Source organism: Canis lupus, chromosome 23 (assembly GCF_011100685.1).
Source record: "Canis lupus familiaris isolate Mischka breed German Shepherd chromosome 23, alternate assembly UU_Cfam_GSD_1.0, whole genome shotgun sequence".
Taxonomy (NCBI): Eukaryota; Metazoa; Chordata; class Mammalia; order Carnivora; family Canidae; genus Canis; species Canis lupus.
Window position 1 is genome coordinate 38385750 of NC_049244.1, and position 23397 is coordinate 38409146.

The 23397-nt window shown below is 35.4% G+C and overlaps 1 protein-coding gene across 3 annotated transcripts in view; it reads right to left on the reverse strand.

Moving 5' to 3' along the window:
- The window catches only part of TFDP2 (transcription factor Dp-2), a 162369-nt gene that overhangs the window by 94071 nt on the left and 44901 nt on the right, over positions 1–23397 (reverse strand). For all 3 annotated transcript variants that reach the window (XM_038571096.1, XM_038571098.1, XM_038571097.1), the window contains exons 2-3: positions 20748–20865; positions 13300–13366 (exon numbers count right to left, since the gene is read on the reverse strand). In XM_038571096.1, coding sequence (XP_038427024.1) covers positions 13300–13366; positions 20748–20762 — 82 coding nt within the window. In that variant the 5' untranslated portion in view covers positions 20763–20865. The remainder of the gene's footprint in view (positions 1–13299; positions 13367–20747; positions 20866–23397) is intronic.

The following is a 23397-nucleotide window of genomic DNA, read 5'->3' on the forward strand; positions in this document are numbered from 1 at the left end:
GTGAGTACTAAAATAATATAGAAACAAGTTTGCAGATATCCAAACTTATATTCTCCAAAAAGAATATAAGTTTATCATCCTTTCATAAAAAACAATTATTTTAAGAATTATAAAAAACAGGTATCATCATGTCATACTTTTAAAAATAAAGCAATTTCTATGAATTATCAGAATAGACAATAAAAATTTATATTAAAAATGAAAAAACTCATTTGATTGTGACTCAGCTATAACATATTACATTATCAAAGCTATTTATAAATCTACAATATGCAATCAAAACACAGAGCAAAGTTATGTAATTCAACCAACCACAATATACATTGTGAAAGCAGTTAACAGGAAGATAAAAGATGTGGTAACCACAGCCTACTTAAAAACACTTTAATTTTTTCTTTTTTCATTGTTTTAAATCAGGAACCGCTTATATTTTATTTCTAAAAGGTAATTCTTATTTAATTCTAGTATAATTAAATACTATCATGGTAACCCAACACTATTATTTAAATAAAACTTATCTTAGATAAAACAGGAAAAATACAAGAGAGAAGAAGATCAAATGGCACAGGTCCTTCAGGAAAAGCAAGGTACTGGAATGAGCAGGTCAATAAAACTATTTGTAGAATGGGATAGTTGTCTATTTTCAGATCATTAAGATATTTTTAAATATCCTGAAACCAAACCCAGATTCAAAAGGCAAAGCCAGAACCATTCACCGTGTTTATTAAATTACAATCTCTTACTAAGTCTTGCACAGTAAGAGAGGCCAAACTCACCCTAATATGACCTCAGATTTAGAAGCCTGCCAAAGAATCTGTATAGAAATAGCAACCAAATGTTGCTTATATCTACTGTTCAAAGTAATATAAAACAAAACAAACGCTTACTAGATATTTTAGGACTTAAACTGTGAAGTAAATTCTGAGAAAGAGAATATGGGCAAATGTTAGCAGCCTTTAAAATTAAACATACAAGTCTAAATTATATAAGCTAATTTATTTTTAAGATTTTGAACACTAAAATAATCTTTAACACCAATTCCCTACCTTTTTCACCTTTCCAACTCCTTTTGAATTTTTTTCTCATCAAGAAAGTAAAGGTTCGGGATCCCTGGGTGGCGCAGCGGTTTAGCGCCTGCCTTTGGCCCAGGGCGCGATCCTGGAGACCCGGGATCGAATCCCACGTCGGGCTCCCAGTGCATGGAGCCTGCTTCTCCCTCTGCCTGTGTCTCTGCCTCTCTCTCTCTCTCTGTGACTATCATAAATAAATAAAAATTAAAAAAAAAAAAAAAAAAAAAAAAGAAAGTAAAGGTTCAACTCTACATCTGAAACTAATGATGTATTATAAGTTGGCTAAATTGAATTAAAATTTTTTTAAAAAGTAAAGGTTCCCTTCTTGGCAGAAATGCACTATTAAAGTCCCTATAGGGAGCCATTCCAGCAACACTTTGGTAGAACTGTGAATTCCTTCTGTTCCTACTGCTTAGCCCACAAATTCCTTTTTTCCTATTCCCAGGCTGTGAAGATTTGTTTAAAAAATGTTACAAAGGGCAGCCCCGGTGGCTCAGCGGTTTAAGCCACGCCCTCGGCCCGGGATGTGATCCTGGAGACCCAGGATGGAGTCCCACATCAGGCTCCTTGTATGGAGCCTGCTTCTCCCTCTGCCTGTGTCTCTGCCTCTGTGTGTGTGTGTGTGTGTGTGTGCGCGCGTGCGCCTCTCATGAATAAATAAATAAAATCTTTGAAAAAAAAATGTTACAAAGCCTGAAACAATTAGTTTCACTATAAATGTATGTACTTTAACCTTATCTGGTTCCCTGCTGCTACTCAGGGATCCCAGAATAATCTCTAGATTAGAAAGGAATAAGAATAGTATAGAACAGGTCCTAAGCAACAATACTCTCCAAATGGAGAATTTATGTTTCTCCCATAATTAAGTGGTGTTCATCCAGGGAGTTCAAAGTTTTTGTGACATGTGAACATCAATCAATGTAATTCACTGTACTCAGGGGCTAAAAATATCCCACCATATAATCATTGTAATAGGTAGAGAAAAAAACATTTAATGAAATCCAACAACTATTCACAATCAGAAGAATAGAAGGGAAACTTACTCAACCAGATGGAAGGCAGCTATGAAAACTCTACAGCTAACATCATACCTAATAACACAGACTTGATGCTGTCTTTCCTCCTAAGATCAGGAACACGGCAAGGATTTCTGCTCTCACCATTTCTATTCAACTTTGAACTGGAAGTTCTAATCAGTGATATCAGGAAAGAAAAAGAAATACAAATTGGAAAGAAAAAAGTAAAACTGACTTTAATAGCAAATGACATGATAGAATATGCAGAAAATTCAAAGGAATTTATCCAGATTTCACGTTATGTTACAAAGCTGTAGTAATCAAAACAGTATGGTACTGGCACAAAAAATAGACACATAGCTCAATGGAACAGAACAGAAAACCCAGAAATGAACCTACAATTATATGGTCAGTTAATCTTCAACAAAGCAGGAAAGAATATCCAATAGGAAAAAGAATGTCCCCTCAACAAATGGTATTGAGAAAACTAGACAGCAACATGCAAAAGAATGAAATTGGACCACTTTCTTACACTATACACAAAAATAAGCTCAAAATTCAGATTGAGGACTTAAATGGGAAACCTGAAACCATAAAAATCCCCAAGAGAGCACTTTGACACTGACCATAGCAACTTCTTTCTAGATATGTCTCCTGAAGCAAGGAAAGCAAAAGCAAAATAAACTACTGGGACTTCACCAAGATAAAGAGTTTTTGTACAGTAAAGGAAACAATAAAAAAAAAACTAAACTAAAAGGCAATGTATGCTATAGGAGAAGATATTTGCAAATGACATATCTGTTAAAGGGTTAGTATCCAAAATATATAAAGAACTTATAAAATTCAACACCCCAAAAATGAATAATCCAATTAAAAAATGGGCAGAATACATGGACTGATATTTTTCCAAAGACCTACAGATACATGAAAAGATGCTCATTATCACTTATCATCAGGGATAAGTCAAAACTACAATGAGAGGGCAGCCCTGGTGGCGCAGCAGTTTGGTGCCTCCTGCAGCCTGGGGTGTGATCCTGGAGACCCGAGATCGAGTCCCACATCGGGCTTCCTGCATGGAGCCTGCTTCTCCCTCTGCCCGTGTCTCTGCCTTTCTCTCTCTCTCTCTCTCTGAATAAATAAATAAACCTTAAAAAAATTATTAAAAAAAAACTACAATGAGATATTACCTTGCACCTATCAGAAGGGCCAAAATTAATAACACAAGAAAACAACAGATGTTGGTGAAGATTCCCACCCTCTTGTACTATCGGTGGGAATGCAAGCTGGTGCAGCCACTGTGGAAAACAGTATGGAGGTTCCTTAAAAAGCTTAAAAATAGAACTACCCTACAGTCCAGCAATCGCACGACAGGGTATTTGCCCAAAGAATACACAAATACTAATTCAAAGGGATACATGCTGATGCTTATAGTAGCATTATCTACAACAGCCAAATTATGGAAACAGCCCAAGAGTCCAACAATTGATAAATGGATAAGGAAGATGTGGTACACATATATACAATGGAATATTACTCAGCCATAAAAAGAATGAAATCTTGCCATTTGCAACAATGTGGATAGAGCCATAGAGTATTATGCTAAGTGAAATAATCCAGTAAGAGAAAGACAAATACCAGTAAGAGAAAGACAAATTCACTCATATGTGGGATTTAAGAACCAAAACAAATGAATAAAGGGAAGAAAGAAAAGAGAGAGAAACAAACCAAGAAATGGACTCTTAACTATAGACAACAAACTGATGGTTACTGGGGAGGTCGGTGGGGGCAAGGGTTAAATGGGTGATGAAGATTAAGGAGGGCACTTGTGATAAGCACTGGCTGTTGTATGGAAGTGATGAATCACAATATTGTACACCTGAAACTAATATTACACTGTATGTTAACTTACTGGAATTCAAATAAAAACTTACAAAAACTCCTAAGCAATTTAGGAAAGACTTACTAGAAATGAGTTATATGAGGTGGCAGGCTATAAGATCAAAATATAAAAATCAACTATATGTCTACATACTAGCAGAGAATTGAAAATTGAAATTAAAAATATCATTTACAATAGAAAAAACTCCTCAAACTAATAAGTGACTAAAGCAAGGTTGCAGGATACAAGGTTAATATATAAAATTCAACTGCTTTCTTATATACCAGCAATGAATAACTGGAATTTGAAACTAAAAACACAAGACCATTTACATTAGCACTAAAAAAAAAACAAAAAAACTTAAGTATACACCCAATAAATATGTATAAGATCTCTATGTGGAAAACCACAAAACTCTGAAGAAAGAAATCAAAGATTTAAAATGGAGAGATATTTTATGTTCATGGCTAGGAAGAATCAATATTGTTAAGATGTCAGTCACGCCCAGTTTGATATACAGATTCAATACAAACTTAGTCAAAATCCCAATAATTTTGTGGATATCAACAAACTAATTTCAAAATTTACATGGGGGGATCCCTGGGTGGCTCAGTGGTTCAGTGCCTGCCTTTGGCCCAGGGCATGATCCTGGAGTCCCAGGATCTAGTCCCGCATCAGGCTCCCAGCATGGAGCCTGCTTCTCCTTCTGCCTGTGTCTCTGTCTCTCTGTCTCTCGGTCTCTCTCTCTATCATGAATAAATAAATAAAATCTTTAAAAATAAATAAATAAAAATAAAATTTACATGGGGATGCCTGGGTGGCTCAGTCAGTTAAGTGTCTTGTCTTTAGCTCAGGTCACAATCTTGGTGTCCTGGGGTTGAGCCCTATGTTGCACTCCCTGCTCAGTAGGGAATCTATTTCTCTCTCTCCCTCTGCCTCTCCCCCTTCTTGTGCACGTGCATACTCTCTCTCTCTAATAAATAAATAAAATCTTTAAAAAAATAAAATTTACATGAAAAGGCCTACACAAATATATTCAACTTCTCTTTGACAAAGGTGCAAAGGCAATTCAGTGGAGAAAGGATAACCTTTTCAACAAATGAGGCTGGAACAACTAGACATTTACATGCAAAAAAAAATTAGACATAAATCTTATACCAAATCTTAGATCAAAATGGATCACTGACCTAAATATAAACAGTAAAATTCCTAGAATAAAAACAGGAGAAAGTCTAAGTGACCTTGGATTTGGCAGTGACTTTTTTCTTTTGGTAACCTCTATACTCAATGGTTTGAATTCACTATCCCGAGATCAAGAGTGACACGCTCTACCAACCGAGACAGCCAGGCACCCCAGGTAATAACTTTTTAGACATAACACCAAAAAAGCATGATCCTTGACAAAGAAAATTGGTAAGCTGGATTTCATTAAAATTAAAGTTATTTGTGAAAGTCAGTTTCTCTACCAGCAGATAATGTCAAGTCTTTGTGTATCCTTACAAGAAACATTATGCTTGTATGTAACTTCTTTTTAAACAAATGATTATAGACACAGCATGTTGTTCCGCACTTTTGTTACCTTAACGTGTCTTTGTAGATCATTTAATAGTTGTACATAGGGTTCTTATTCCCAATTTTTTATCTACATGGTATTCCATTATATGTGTTGAACACTATTTAATCAACACTTGATCTTAGCCAAAAGGCCGAGAGGCAATGAACACTATTTAATCAAATCTTACTGGTGAACTTACAGTTTCTAATATTTTGCTATTACATATAATACTGTAAAGATTAAGTTTCACTTTCCAAATCTGCCAGCACATCAGTACAAACAATTCCTAAAACTGGGACTGCTGGGTTATAGGAAATGTGAATGATTAATTATTGTGAAATTGCTTCCCATAAAGGCTGTACTAATTTATGCTCCTACCAGCAGTTTAAGAGAGCATATGTTACCCTACACACCATTGACAATAGTGTTTTATCAAACTTCTTAATACTTGCCAATCTTATAGAGTGGAAAGTGATACTCAGTGTACTTTTAAGTTTCATGTTTTATGAATGAGGTGGAGTACTTTTTCATCTGTGTAAGACCCATTAATATTTCTTTTTCTTTGATTGTTTATTCATAAATTTTGTCCATTCTCTAAAAATTGTATTGTTGGCTTGTTCCCTTGTATCACCATATAATATTCCTCTTTATCCATTTAATGCCTTGCGGCTTTTAGTATATTTTATTTGATATCAACATTGTTTTGCTCACTGTACATCTTTGGTCATTTCTTATTTTCAGTCTTTCTTAGACTTAAGAATTCTGAATACATTTTTAGTTCCAAAGCAACTTTTTCTATGTTGCAGCTGTATCCTCTTGAGAGTTTTCATTCCTTCTTCTTTCTATCACAGCTTTCTCTCATCTTTTCCATTAGTTCTGCTTCCACATGAGGAATCTGTTTGATTATTCAGTGATTCCCTCTTTTCAGTTGCTGAATTCATTTTAATAGGTTGTAATTTTAAGAGCCATAGGTATTGCAATCCCTTGGATGGTGTAGAACTGGCAGCCAGTATAAGATATGCATATTTTAAATTTGATGTGCAAGCAATGAAGGAGCTGACAAAGTGAAATTGCTCTGCCGGGGTTATAAAGGAACAAGTGGAGGATATATTGCAGACCTCACTCACCTGCAAAGACATGAGCAATTCATCCCACAGGTGCAACTCTTCTAACAGCTGCTGAACAGGCAGCTTCCCAGAGGACTGCATATAACTTGCAGGCAAGTATACACACATGCCAGGAATATCAAACATATAGACCACCCAATAGCATTTGCCTCTCAGATAATTGAGAGATCCTTGATCTTCACCAAAGATACTGATGGACTTTCAACACCATACATAGTGAAGTTCTACATTACAGTATTTTACCTTCTATTTTTCTTAATAATGCACAATTACATGATTTATGACAAGGACATACAAATACTCAACTGCTTTTAATTCCTCTACTACTCCCCTGGTTATAAGTGAATATAATTATCTTCAGGCTTGTTCTTATTTTAATTAATTATGTAACTTTTAAGCCTCCGACCCTTAAATAGGTGTCTTAAACAGCTCAGAAACCGTATTCACTAAATTCCTTAACACCGTTTTCAACAAGTTTGGTAAGTTCTTTCTTTACACACTTCTCAAAGATGAGATAAACATTTTTATTAAAAGTCTGGAAATGTATGGCAAAACAGACTCCTGCAGTTCAATATTTACTGAATATAATTGTGCTGGACACCGAGCTAGACTCTGAAGACAAAAAGAGGAAAAAGGACCCTGCTCTCAAGGAGCTCAGAGTTTAGCAAAAGAAAAGGGCAAGCTATAAAGAAATACAATATAATGTGATAAGAACAATAATAAAGTATGTATAGAGTCCAAAGGTTAACACAAAAGAGGCATAGTAAGGAGGAGCTACAGAGGAATTCGTGGTCAGCTAGATTTTAAAAAGCAAATAGGAATTTGCCCAGTGGCCAAAGGAATCATGGACAGAAGGTAAGGACACATTCTTTCAACAACATTTCTACTTTAGGACAGATACTATGGGATAGATACTTTGAAATACCTGTCCTAGAGATATAATGATTAATTAAGACAAAGTCTTTGACTTTACAGAATCAGAGGAGGGGGACCAATAATAAACCAGTCATTAAAGTACAGTGTGATAAATGCTACCACAGGGATAAGGAGAGAGTAGTAGAGGATTATGGGCCAGGTGGAAATAAGACCTAAACTTAGATGTGAGTAATGAACAGAAATTAGCCAGGTGAAATATATCAGGAGTAGAATGGAGGGCAATGTCGGGGATCACGGCATTCCAGACACAGAGAAGAGTATAGAGATGGGTAAAGACAGAGACAGACAGAGACAGAAAGTGAAGAGAGACAATGTAACTCAATGTGGCAGGAGAAGAGGCATCTGAGATAATGCTAAAGATAAAAGCAAGAAGCACATCACCAAGGATTTATTTTATTTTATTTTTTTTAAAAAAGATTTTATTTTTAACCAATCTCTACAGCCAATGTGGGGCTCAGACTTACAACCCTGATATCAAGAGTCGCACGCTCTGCTGATGGAGCCAGCCAGGCGCCCCAAGGATCTTTCAAATCAGAGTTTGGACTTTATCTTGAGGGCAATAAGGAACAACTAAACTAGTTTTTTACTAACATGGAAAGACTGTTCAGATTTATGTTTGAGAGCTATACCACAGTAAATGAAAGAGAAAGAAATAAATCTGGAAGTACAGCAGTTGCAGTAATCCAGGAAATGGTTTTTAGCAGTCCAAACTAAGATAGTAGCAACAGAGATAGAGAACACACATGGGGAGGACTGCAAAACTGAGGATGCAGAATGAACAAGCCTTATAAATGATTTGAATGGAAGCAGAGAGAAAGAAAACGGAATCAAAGATGAGGCCTCAGTGTCTGGGCAATGGATAGATACCACTATTCAGTCAGATAAGGAAAAGGGGAGAGTGTGTTTTGAGAGGGTGAAATACACTTGATCTTAGCCAAAAGGCCAAGAAATGATAAGAGAGTGAAGTAATCATTTTGATTCTGGACAGACTGAGTCTGAGATGCAGGGAAGTTACTCAAATGATGGTATCCAATAAGCAGCTGGGTATATAACAACTCAAGACAAGGTTTGGGTCAGAGATATAGATTTTAGTAAATGATAACTAAAGCAATTGAGAATAGATGATATTGCCTGGGAAGAATGTACCATATGAGAAGAAAACCTAAGACAAAACGCCATGGAGATTTAGAAGACAGAGCTAGGAAGAGTAGACCAAAAGAGACCAACCAAAAAGGAAGATGAAAATATTAATATGAGGAAAGGGAGTAAGCACTTAATGGAATGCTTGCTATGTGCTAGGTGTTGTGCTAAATGATTTATGTGCACTACTTTACCTAATCCTTCAACACTCTATGAGCAACCTAATATTATTAATCTGCATCATTACAGATGTGGATACTTTAGCTTAGAGAGATCAACTTGCTCAGGTTTACACATTGCTCAGGTTACGTTTAAGAAGTGCAACCAAGATCACATCAAGTCCTCTAGAGTCCTTGTTCTTAACTGCCTCACTGTACTACTTTTTAGGAAAGTCTTAAAAAGTGTGTTATCACAGACACACAGAAAAACAGTATATCAAAAAGAAAGACACCATCCCAGCAGCAATGAGTTCACCCAGCAGCACCAAGATCTTGGTTTCTAATATTTTCCATTAAGAGGAATCAGGACTCTCTGGAAAAATGGCTGATCTGAGGAGTGGGCAGGAAATATGTAAAATGAGCCTGGAGCATCTTGTAGTGCTAAAAAGTAGGAGTTCAAAACAAAACCAAACAAACAAAAAAAGAAAAAACCCACGACAAGGTACATAAAGTCAAAGGAACGGAAAACCAACTGAAAGCTTCCAACGGCCACAGTTGCAAGAAGCAAAAAATTAAGTAGCATTGGACAATATAACCCAGAGTATAAACTAAATATCATCAGTCCATACTAATATAAATAAAGAGGTAAATAAATAAATAAGAGAGACAAATCTAGGGTGCAGAAGAATTCCAAATAATGATGTAGATACTTCCTCTTACAGAGGTAGAACAACCTCTCCATTCCTCAAACATGGGCTCCACATAATGACTTCCTTTCAAAGACTACAGTATGGAAAGGGGGAGAGGGGAGAGAGTCACTGTACAGTACAGAAACATGACAAATGCTACCTCAGCCAAGTGATAAAGGTTCACAGCAACAATGATAAGCCAGTTAACAGTATAGACCTTTGATATGCTGTGATGAAAATGGCACTTTATCTCTGTGGTTTTTCTCTCAAAAACTCATAACCCTAATCTAATCATGAGAAGCACATGAGAAAAATCCCAATTGAGGGACATTCTACAGAATCCCTGAAAATTACACCTCAAAGCTGTTATTAGAAACACAGAAAGCCTGAGGTACTGTCACAGCCAAAAGGAGCCTAAAGATGATGGTCATGAAATGTAATGTGGTATCCTGATAGCTCTCCTGGAACAAAGAAGAACATTAGCTGGTACGCCTGGGTAGCTCAGTGGTTGAGCATCTGCCTTTGGCTCAGGGCATGATCCGGGGTCCAGATATTGAGTCCCACATCGGGCTCACCTATGAGGAGCCTGCTTCTCTCTCTATGTCTCTGCCTCTCTCCCTGTCTCTTATGAATTGAAAAAAAAAAATTAGCTAAAAACTAAGGAAATGTGAAGAAGTATGGACTTCCTGTTAATCAACATATGTCAGTTTTCATTTATTAACTGTAAAAACTGTACTAGCCCAATATAGGATGTTAACAGTAGGGGTATGGAAACCAAGGAGTTTATGAGAACTCTCTGTACTATCTTTATAATTTCTCTGCAAATTTAAAACTATTCTAAAATTAAAATGTTATTTAAAAAAACAAAGGGGAAAATTTTGGTTTCAGTGTATTAATGGAGCCAAAGTTAGATTTCATCGGGCAGAGGGGTAATCCAAAGCTAAGAATGGGATCATAAGTGTACAGTTTCTTCCAAGAAGTCTGACAATAAGGGGGAGATCAAATCAGAGCTGGAAGTAGACATCAAGTTAAAGTGGTTGGGGGATCCGTGGGTGGCTCAGTGGTTTAGTGCCTGCCTTTGGCCCAGAGCGCGATCCTGGAGTCCCGGGATCGAGTCCCATGTCGGGCTCCCGGCATGGAGCCTGCTTCTCCCTCCTCCTGTGTCTCTGCCTCTCTCTCTCTGTGTCTATCATGAATAAATAAATAAAATCTTTAAAAAAAATTAAAAAAAATAAAGAAAGTGGTTGTTTGAGTGTTTGGGTTTTTTTTTTTTTTAAAATAAAGGTATAATTCAAATACCAATAATTCACCTTTTAAAGTGTACAATTCAGTGGTTTCCAGTATTTTCACCAAGTTGTATAACTATCACCACTATTTACTTCCAGGACATCTTCATTACTTCAAAAAGAAATGGTATAAGCAAAGAAAATCTAAATATATAAAATATGGTCACAGATAAGAAGAGTTCACATTGTTAAGATGTTAATAAAACCAAAGTAATTTACAGATTCAATGCAATATCTATCAAAATTCTAACAGTCCTTTTCACAGATATTGAAAAGCTGATCCAGGCAGCCCAGGGGGCTCAGCACCGCCTTCAGCCCAGTGCCTGATCCTGGAGACCCGGGATCGAGTCCCATGTCGGGCTCCCTGCATGGAGCCTGCTTCTCCCTCTGCCTGTGTCTCTGCCTCTCTCTCTCTCTCTCTCTCTGTGTGTGTGTGTGTCTCTCATGAATAAATAAATAAAATAAAAAAAAAAAGCTGGTCCTCAAATTCATGTGGAATTTCAAGGAATCCTAAATAGCTAGAACAATCCTGAAAAAGAAGAATAAAGTTAAAGGATTCACAATTCTCAACTTTGAAATTTATTACAGAATGACAGTAATTAAAACATTATGGTACTGGCATATGGACACATAGACCAAGGGAAAAGGATAAAAAGCCTAAAAATAAACCCTCACATATATAGTCAATTGATTTTTGACAAAGGTGACAAGACCACTCAGTGGTCAAAGGACAGTCTCTCAACAAATGGTAATGGAAAAACTTGAATATCCATATTCCAGTTTGACTCATATCGTATACAAAAATTAACTCAAAATGGATCAAAGACCTAACAAACTAAAACTATAAAATTCTTAGAAGAAAGCATTGGGGAAAACCTTTAGGACACTGGATTTGGCAACCATGTCATGGATATGACATGAAAAACACTGGCAACAAAAGAAAAAAATAGATGAACTGGATTTTAGCAAAATAAAGAACTTTGGCACATCTAAGGAGACTATAAAGACAGTGAAAAGACAACCTACTGCATAGAAGAAAATATTTACAAATTATCTCTTTGGAAAAACTGAAAAGCATTAAGGCTTGTGGTATCTCTTTTACTGTCTCATAACACATACTTAAATTCTCAGAATAATTCTACAGACTTTATTATTAAGCAAGACCTTATTATACTGAAATACAGACTTCTCTAGTCTTCTCTCCAGGGCATATACTCTTTCAGGAAATTGTTTCATAGCTATCTCTATTATAATGACATGTATTTTGTTCCTACCTTTAATAATGAAAAATTTCAAACATATATAAAGGAAGAGAGAAAGGAATAATGAAACCCCATAGAGCTATCACCCAGCATAAAGAATTTAACCAATTCATAGATAGTTTTATCTATAGTCCTACCCACTTTACTCTTCTTCCCCCAGATTATTTTGAAGCCAATCCCAAACATCCTATCATTTCAACTATAAATATTTCAGTATGTTATCGCTATATACTAAAAAATACTGTTGAATTTTGACATACAGCAAGATACAGTGTCTTGCATAAATTCTTGTACTGCTACGTCAGACTCCTGATATAAGCATTCCTTCAGTAAACTATATATTAGATAGAGGAATTCCAGGAAGTAGGGCTATCAAACAAGAAAATCAAGAAAAAAGTGGCTTGAACAGTTAGTTTCAATTGTAAGAGGATTATTTATCAAAGCTAATCTTAGGGGCACCTTGGTGGTTCAGTTGGTTAAGTATCCAACTCTTGATTGTGGGTCAGGTTATGATCTCAGGGTTGTAAGATCAAGCCCCATGTTGGGTTTTGTGCTGAGCATGGAGCCTGTTTGGGATTCTCTCTCCCCACTCTCCCTCTGCCATCCCTCCCACTCTTCCCTCTTTCTCACACATGGGTTCTGGTGCATGCACACACACACTCTCTCCCTCAAAAACAAACAAACAAACAAACAAACAAAAAAAAACAAACGGTGGTTTTAAAGACCTCTTAGGAAAGAGATGGACAAAAGTAACACAAATACCACACACACTCTCAGGGGTGCCTGGGTGGCTCAGTCGCTTGGTTAAGCATCTGCCTTTGGCTCAGGTCATGGTCTCAGGGACCTGGGATCAAGCCCCACATAGGGCTCCCTGCTCAGCAGGGAGTCTGGTACTCCCTCTCCCTCTGCTCCTCCCCCTGCTTGTGCTTTGTCTCTCAAATGAATAATAAAAATCTTAAAAAAAAAAATGCCACACACTCTCTCTCATCCTAACTCTCTCTGTCTCCCCCCACCTCTCAGAACTTTCACAGGATACAAGTTATTTGGTATATGATAACACAACACAGAAATATTACATAATAGTTATTATACATAAAGTAATACACGTTAGCTGCATACTCTATAAAACAAATGCAATAAAAGTAGCTCAATGCAGAAAATTTCAATTTATCTGTCCTTACCTTTTGTTGGACTGAGATTCTGATCTATAAATCCTCTTAGTTCTGCATTTGTAGAAGTCAAACCAACCTGAATCAAATAGTTTTAAAAATTAAAAATAGGATCTTAAGAATTACATGATCATTTAATAAGCTATTTTATACTTCCTACTGAAGAACCATGTCAAATAATATAGATAGCCACATAAAAATAAATTAACTATATCATCAATATAAGTAGAATTACAAAGAATACATTGTTTGAAATGGGAAAACATGAACTGTCCAAATTAAAATAAAAATGATGAAATAATGTTACTTGTGTGCAGAACTGAAATCTATAGATTTTACTGATTTTTTTTGAAGGTAAGTTAATGTGGCAGCAGTCAAGTTGCCAATAGATATACCAAAATTCCACCTTCATGATGCCCTTAATTTTTGCTGTTCATAATTGCTGCCTATAGTACTTTTTTTTTTTGTATAATACTTTTCAACATTATGATATGTAATAGATCACGTAAAGGCCATTAATACCACACCACAGAGATGAGGTCTACTGGTCTCAAATCCAACTGCTTGAATTCATACTCTGCCTCACCAAGGCTACTAGATGCATGGTCATGGTCAAGTCACACAAGCTCTCTACACCTCAGTCTCCTCAAATATAACTGAAGGGTGTTAGAAATGTTTACCAGTTTAGGTTATCAGAAAGATCAAGATAATTCTTGTAAAGCATCTAGCACAGTATCTGGCACAAAGTGCTTAAATATGTTAACCTTACTATTAATATGATACTGGAGGGACTATTTATAGCAAGTGTGTTTGTAAATTCACCTTTAGACCATTTATTTCATTTAATGTGATAGCCACTGGACTTCTTGGAATCATAGAGTTAAATGTGATAGATCATCAGAATTTTAAAAAATTTATTATAGAGCCAGGAGGAAAAAAACTTGACATAAAGCAAGATTCCAATAAATTATTCTACTATTACTATTATGTTATTGTTTTAATCCTTGTAGATTTATAATCTTCAAATATCAATGCTAACTTGGTATCTCCAACATCCTTTCAAAGTTCTAGCACATCAAAAAGGTTTTAAAGCACACAGAGCTTTATAACTTTGTATCTGTGCACTTAATGTTGTTTTTAAACTATCCACTGCAGCATTATATATTCTTCATTAGCACTCCTTTGATACTTTACAATTTCATAATGTAAGAGCTAATTATTTCATTATTTAGTAATTCAAATGCACTACTAATAGCTATTTCTTTTTGTCAAGAGATACGTTACCAGAAATATTTCTACATATCATTCACATCATGGAAAAGTATTCTGATGCAAACCTATCTCTAGCATCTAATACTAATTTTTATGACAGCAGCTAAGTGGAAGACATCTAAAATGCAGCTTCTCAATTTTTTGTAGACAATGGTGCAGATACTTAATTCTATCTAGCTTCTTATAAGTATGCTATTAGAAAAAAAAAATAAGTATGCTATTAGAAGTACTCTTTGCAACAAATTACCACCATAAGAATTGCTTACAAATATTAAATGTTAAGTGTTCAATTTGTAAATGCCAAGAGTTTACTGTGGCATCTACTAAAATGTCTCCTTAAAAACAAAAACAAAAGCAAAAACAAAAACAAAAAAAAAACCTTTTCTGCTATAAGAAGACAAAACTTTCATTGGAGTTCTACTTTAGAAAGAAAGCAAAGAAGGCAAAGACAGCTTTTAATATTCCATGCTTAATACACTGTGATCATTTAATACATGTATTAACAATAATTTCAAAAGCATCAGATTATACTCTTTGTTATTATACAAAGATAACGGCAAAAACCTCAACTGAAACCACATATTCACAGTGGAGAGTTCACAGTTACTGGGTTACTGTTATGTTTAAACACCTGCTCTTTTAATGGCCAACTTCTGCAGAGTGAGGCAAGGAATGAATTTGGAAACATTTTAAGCAGCAGTATATCTGCATCTTAATAACCAACAAATTATACTCTAAAAAAGATAAAGGTCAATTTTGAGTCAATACTATATGCTAATTTTGGTCCAATAGGTGGAGAGGAGGTGTTTTTTTAGAATTTATATAAATATTACTAAAGTGTAGTTTATATAAAAACTACTAAATACTACTAGAGTGTATTTAGAGTTTATATAAATACTACTAAAATTAAAATTTCAAAAATTTATTAATCTCTGCTTTCATAAACACTTTATAGTTTAAAGACAAAGAAAAGATTACTCGGGTATAGAAAAAGTAGAGAAGGAAAGGCATTTAAAAACAACTATTCTTTCCTTCTACTATTTAAGAAGAATATAATAATAATAATAGTTCACAGACCTAAAAAAGTGAACTCATTTTATGTAAAATTTTCCACCTAATAAGGTTCTGAGAAAAGTTTTCTATTTGGATATTCAAACACTGTGTTGTATACTGCAAGCAGTCACTAAGTGCCTGTAGAATAAAAAATATCCAAGACCAACTTTTAAGACTCAAACCATATTTCCCATTAATAACATTATAATTTTACTGACATTTAACATTTTAGATTGACAAAACTAAAAGAAAACAAGATTCAGAGTGAGATGATCTATACTCTAAGTTCAGCTCTGCAGTCACAAGCAAGGTGATCTTGGAACAGTCACTGCTAAATGGAGACGATAATACATATGTGCATGACAAATTCAGAGAGCTTCTTAGATCAAATTAATTAATTATGTGAATATGATAGTGACAAAGCAATACTCAAGTTATTCAAATAGTAATGCTTTTAACTCTTCTGACAATTCACAAAAGAGAGATGCAAGTGACCAATGAACATATACAATGTCTGTCTGACCTAACTAGTAATTGGAGAAATGAATAAATTACATACCATTTTTTTTTTTTTTTTGCTGATTACACTGGCAAAGATTAAAAAGAAAATAAAGGGAAATGGCACTTTAATTCACTGCTGGTGAATATATAAATTAGTGTAACCTTTCTGAAATGCAGCTTAGCAACATAAAACAAAAGCCCTCCCTCACCCAAAGCATAGCTCTTTGGGCCACTAATTTCATAAGATTTTGCCTTATGGAAATAATCCCATGAGTAAGTAAAAAGAAACAAAGAGCTAAAAAAAATAAGGGAAATAATGTATAGTTAACATCAGGAAACTGGTGTAAATATGTCCATACAGCAGATAACATAAAACAGTCATTTAAAGTGATGTTGCAGAGATATTTAGACAAGAAAAGACATTTGTCATAGAGATTAAACTAAATATTAGGTTATAAAACAGTATGACCTCATTTTTATTAAAAATATATACATACATTTTGTTATACATACATTTTGTTATACACACACACACACACACACACACACACACACGTATATATACCAGATGTCTTCCTAGGCAAAATTCTGCTGATAATCTCTAGGCTAGTTTCTTTATCTGTATTCTCTATTTCTGTAATGAGTATCATGGTTTACATATTTTTTAAAAGATGCTTGACGAGGCAAAAAATACATGTCAAATTACCTTTCAAGATTCTTTATTGTACACTGAATGAGCTGAAGTCAGAACACACCTGCATTTGTGGTCATGAAGAGTAATCAGTGGATACTAGAGACTATTTGACAACAATTTTATCCCAGAAACAATGAATTTACTGCCTGCTCTACAGACCTTCCTTTTTGCAAAATGATCCATCCCACAATCCATGTAGCTCTAGTATGACTGTTAATCTTTGGGCCTCAACCGTGCCATGTCAGCAGAAGTGGACTCATGACCAGGATATGCCCCACTTCTTTCTCCACACTGGCTGGTCTAACATGTGGGCCAAGCAGGGCCAATCAAAGTTCCTCTGTGGACTTGAAATATAAATGCCAAAAAAGGGTAAGTTCCTTCTCTCCTACTGAGGTAAGAATTGTAAGGACAATATAGGGCATTTTGCTACCATAGAGAGAGAACCAAGAGATGGAAAAAGGAACACAAATCCCTCCCTGACATCACCATTCAGTCTCCTCAATTCAGATGTGTTTGAAGCCAGAGTACCCCAGACTCTTTAGTTGTGTGAATAAATATATTACATTTTTTGCCTTAAGCTCTTTTGAATAGGGTTTCTATCATTTGCAATCATGAGACATACTATGGCATGGGTAAGACAAAAACAACTCTTCACAAAAACTGTCCTCATATGAGATATGTAAAATGAGAAACAGAAAATAAGAGAATAAATAATTGAATATATGTTTAATGATGCCTCTATAAGACCTCGGCAATCTCTTCCATGTCTAAGAGTTTTTACTTCTCAGTGTCATGTGACACAACTGATCACTCCCTCCTTCTTAAAACACTTTACTTGGCTCCAGGTCATCAGGATAACACTCTTTCTTTCCTTTCCGGTCTTTTTTTGAGTCTCTTTTGCGGCTTCTCCCCAGATGTTAGAAAATCCCTGTGCTCAGACCTTGGGTCCTCACGTATAGTCTATCCATTCATGTCCTATATACTCTCATGAGTACCACAGCTTTAAAATAACTTAATATGAAATGACTCCAAAATTTCCATATCCAATTGCAACCTTCCTCCTAAGCTCCAAAGTCATTTACCAAACTACCTACCCAATATCCTCACCTGGACATCTTTAGGTCAACCTTAATATGTTCAAAATGATTGTTGAGTTTGCCACAAAATCCACAGTTCCCCAAGAGTTTCTCTTCTCATTAAACAGCATAGCCCTTTATCCAGTTACAACAAGCCAAATACTGAGAAGTTTTCTTTAATTTCTCCCTGCCTCCATATCCTAATTACTCAGTAACTCCTGATGTCTGTCCTTTCAAATACAACCTAGATCCAGCCACTTTTCCCTGTCTCCAATATCATTACCTCAGCCCAAATCATACTCTGCTGTCTGAACTACTGAGACAAGTGCCAAATGAGTCTGCTTCTACTATGCCTCTCTTCAGTCTATTCACTTAGCAGCCAGGACAAACTTTCTAAAACGGTAAGTCAGGTCATGCAACTATTCCATCAAATCTCCAGTGGCTTCTTACTGATCTTTTAAATACATACCCATCACCCAGTCTTTGAGGCTCCACATAAGCTGGCTCCTGCTTTCTTTCTTACTTCATCTCCTACCACTCTTCCTTGCTTCTACTTATAAACCGGTCATCTTGCTGTTCCTTGAACAACTACACCGTTTCTTGACTCTACCTGGAATGTTCTTCTCCCAGATATTTGTATATCTGACTTCCTCTTCTTGGATTGAGACTCAAGAGCATTTCTGTCTAAAAGTAATTTCCTTACAGAGAACTCTTCTGAACACCTAAATTGAAAGAGCTCTCCCTCTTCTAACTTGTTTTATTTATTTTCATGACATTTACCATTGCCTGACATTATATATGTACTTATTGTCTTCTCTCACTACAGACACTATAAGCCCCAGGAAGCCAGAAGCCTAGAACAGTATCACGTACATATATTGGGGGCGGGGAGGAGAATGAATTGCTCATGGTATTGTGAACTAGTATAATCTTTTCAGTAATTATCCTGACAAAACATATTAAAAGCCACAAAAATGTTCTTCTCTATTGTAGAATGGTTAGTGATTTGACTGGTTACTTTCAGACAGCCTATTTCAATTCTTTCCCACATGCATCAGCTCAGCCCAATCTGAGGTTTGACCTCTTCATGTCCCTAACTCTATATCAAAAGAGGATCAGCTCATCACTTATCCTCTCCCGAGGTTGCCAGAGCAGAAAGAGAAACATATTTCTCACTGTTTGATTTCTTCCAAATATACAAACAAAATAATGCGAGTAGGATTACCATTGGTTCAAATGCCTTATGTTACTTTAGGGAAACAACTTTTAATATAGCAAACTGTACATATGACTAGGAAGATGATATTTGACTCAAGGTACATTTTGAGCCAAAATAGCTTGCTATTTGAATGTTAACCATCTTGTGGTTCAAGATAACTTTTACCTCCTTTTTTTCCTAAGGAGAAAAAAGTTAAGATAATATCCTGCAAAAAAAAAAAAAAAAAGATAATATCCTGCAAGAAAATTCCCAATACACAGACTAAAACTCTACTTCTTCTTTTCCCCAAATAGCGCTTTAACAAATATATATAACAGCTGTAAATTAAAGCAGAGTATTCCTGATAATTTATTCTAACAAAAATAGTTAATGATAATGAAGCAAAATCTGTATCTGCTTATAGCATGTCATAAGCAAGGTTAATAATAGAAAAATAGATAAATCAAGAAGGGTTTTTTTTATGCTATTCTTTAGATGCATAATGGACAGTATTTGGAACTATGTCTGGCCGATAAGGAGACTTTTCACACAATATAATGCTTGCTTCTCCCAGTCACAATTAAATAAACCACTAGTAGATACTACACTTAAACAGTGCCAGAGGTCGACCCAAGAAGTCTGAAATTGGAGCTGACATGGATCTGTCAAGCTGCCTTCCTCCTTTTCTTTGCACCTCTCTTTCTCTGAACAGGCTGGTTCTGTAACACATACATTGAGATGCTGCCTGGAAATCTAAGGAGCATGATTTACAGAGAGAGACAGAATATTAAGCAGCTGCACACAGATAAGCAGAGATAATAAACAGGATATAAATACTGCTTCAATTCCTGGTACATTTCAAGTTCTTGCACCCAGATCTTTCTGAGGGCCCACTAAATTCCTACTCTTAAACTCTATGAAACATTCCTGGATCTTTATAATAAATTCCCTTTTTAAGGGAGCCTAAGCTGATTTCTGTTACATGTAACCAAAGACTCCAACAGCATAATCTGGGAACAGTAAAGCCATGATAAGACATTTCCCTATATGTTTTAGTATTTATTTACTGGCATAATCCTTCACATAACTGGAAACAAATCTACTGCTACAGTCTGACAATAAGAATGTAATTTGAAAGGAAGCAGAGTCAGAAATAACAGCCTGAAACAGAGGAAACAAACTGAGTAACTTCTCCAAAACACTGAAAATCTAATGTCTCCTCAGGAACCATCTCATGGAAGACAGCAAGCTTCTTTGGAACAATATCTCAGTACACATATTTCCTTGAGTAAATCCACAAGAAAAAAACTGGGCCAAAGAAAACAGTGATTTTCTCAATAAGGCTAGTAAATCTCCAGCAATACCAAAACAAATTTATTACAGTACCAAAAAGGAGAGGGGTGGGAAACTTTCTAGAGATAGTAATTTTGTAGCTATTGAGAAGGTGCAAGTTGGCAGCAATTTACAAGACTGCTACAGTGTCCATTCGAGGGCTATGTTCAATACCATTTAAGTTTAGTATCTCATTCTTTGTATAAACAAAAACAATCATAAATTAATGCCAGTACATTGAACTTGATTAATTAGAATAGTGAAGAAAATATGCATAGGAAAAAGTACAACTCACTTTAAAAATACTTACATTTAAAAATTTACAAATACTTACATTTTTTGCCGTCATGTCAAATTGTATTCAATTTAAAATTCTGTAAAGCCATTAAAAAACAAACAAAAAAACAAAAATAAAAAAAACTTCGTCTTCAACAATTCTTTAAAAGAACATCCTGTTAAAGGGGGGAAAAAAGAGGGAATAGTAATGTAATAACAATAATAGGCAATGTTTATGTCATATTTACCCTGTGATATGCATTGTTCAAGAGGATTATTTAAATTAATCCTCACAACAACACTATCAGATATGTACCATTTTAATCTGAATTTTCTAAATAAAAACTGGGGCTTACAGAGATTAAATAATTTGACCAAATCAACTGAGCTAACAAGTGATAAAACTCAGGCTCTGAAATATCATACTATGTTGCTTTAGATAACACACTGAAAGAAATAGCCAGTACCAGGGTTGAGGCAAGAGAGGTTCAAGATAAGACTAGAACATTTTATTGTACCTACAGTAAGGAAGAGCTCAAAAAATGATGGAGACATAACAAAAGTATACAGGAGTCCGCTGAAAGGGCCAACAACTGGACAATTGGGAAAAACTGAGCACACTGATACACTGTTCAGTGTATCACTGATACACACTGATACAAACTCTTTGAATAAAAGAACAATCCAGGACTTCATACTGATAGAAGCAAATAATGAGGAAGAAGGGAAAGCTCTTCTTTGCAATATGATACCAAATAGTAAATATAAACAAATAATGCAATTAGAAAGCTACCAATTTATAAACATCACAGTAGTAACTGATAGACAAGGATTATCAAGAGATAGTAAAGCTTTAGTGGGTGAAAGTGGTAAGAAAAAGGATATTTACATAGTCTTGAAATATCATCCCACAAAATACCTATTAATTCAAATTTTACAGTGAAGAAACCTGGCACACAACACTTAGCCAAAGTGATCAAGGCTACCAAATGACCACCAGCAATGACACAAACCAGCATCATGCATCTCTACAAATGCACTGAGATGGATACAACACCACTTCTGAGATATTTCTGCCCAAAGCATAATGTAAATCTAATCATGAGAAAATATCAGAGAAATTTGAATTGAGGGGCACTGTATAAAATAATGGACTGAACTTTTAAAACATTTTTGTGTCATGAAAGAAAAAAGGAACCTGACAAACATTCCAGATTTAAAAAGACGAAAGTCACATAAAAATTATATTCAACACATGACCCTTGACTAGACTCTGGACCAGAAAAAAATAATTGCTGTGAAGACCATTACTCTGGCAACTGGAAAAACTGAAATACATTCCACACACTGGTTAAGAGTATTGCTTTAGTGTCCATTTCCTGCTTTGATCAGAAGGCTGTGGGGGTTTTTAAGTGAATGTTCTTGTATTTAGAAAAAATACACCAAAATATTAGAAGTACAGAGATATGATAGCAGCAAGTTACTTTCAAACGATGAAAATATATATATAATCTGTATACAGAGAGAGAATAGGAGTGATGATGCAAGTGTGGCAAAATGCTGGCAACTGGATAATCTGGGTAAAGTGTATTCAGGAGTTCTTTGCCCTATTTTTGCAAATTTTATCTCACAATTATTTCAAAATTAAAACTTTAATAAGACTTTCAAAGGGAGGGAAAAAATAAAACTTAATTTTGAAAAGATCATAAACAATAGGGCTTGAAGAAGTGGAGGCACCGTTTGCCTCATATACTACAATCTGATTCTGCAAGTAAAACTTTGTGGTTGAAAAATATATATCTTTACTTTTCAATAAAACACTGAACTTCTAATTTTTCAGGTGCCTGGGTGGCTCAGTTAGTTAAGCATCTGACTTTGGCTCAGGTCATGATCCCAGGGTCCTGCAATAGAGCTCTGAGTTGGGTGCCCCCCTCAGCAGGGAGTCTGTTTGTCCCTCTCCCCCTGCCCCTCCCTTTATTCCTGTGGGTGCGTGCACACTCTCTCAAAAATAAATAAAATCTTAAAAAAAAAAACACCTGAATTTACAATATTTCTTTTTTTTATTTTTTAAATTTTTTTTTTTTTAGATTTATTTATTTATGATAGACATAGGGAGAGAGAGAGAGAGAGAGAGGCAGAGACACAGGCAGAGGGAGAAGCAGGCTCCATGCAGGGAGCCCGACGTGGGACTCGATCCCGGGACTCCAGGGCCAAAGGCAGGCGCTAAACCGCTGAGCCACCCAGGGATCCCCTGATTTTGCAATATTTCAATGATAAAGAAAACACAAATTAAAAAAAAACAAATAAGACCTGGACTACCACTATGATTTTCACTGTCTCATGGTAACTGTAGATTTGTTCACAATGTCTAAAATGATCTAATATGAAAATCAAGTTCCTTTGCTAGAACTGTTTTGCATTCATCAACTATTTGTTATTCTCTTCAGTATTAAAAATATCAGATAAATAAGAAAGCGCAAGTTCCTGACATCCGATTCACTAATACCTAACATTTTAAAACTAATAATTCAAGATATGAGTATCTCCTTTTGAAGATTAATATTTTAGCCAAGCTTGATCTAAGCACAGAACTCTTACCTAATAGGTAGAAAACAGCTCTTTAAGCACATATTTACAAAATTTATCCACACATAATCACCAACAAAGTAGTAACAAATTTCAAAGAGGCAATATTATACAGATTACGG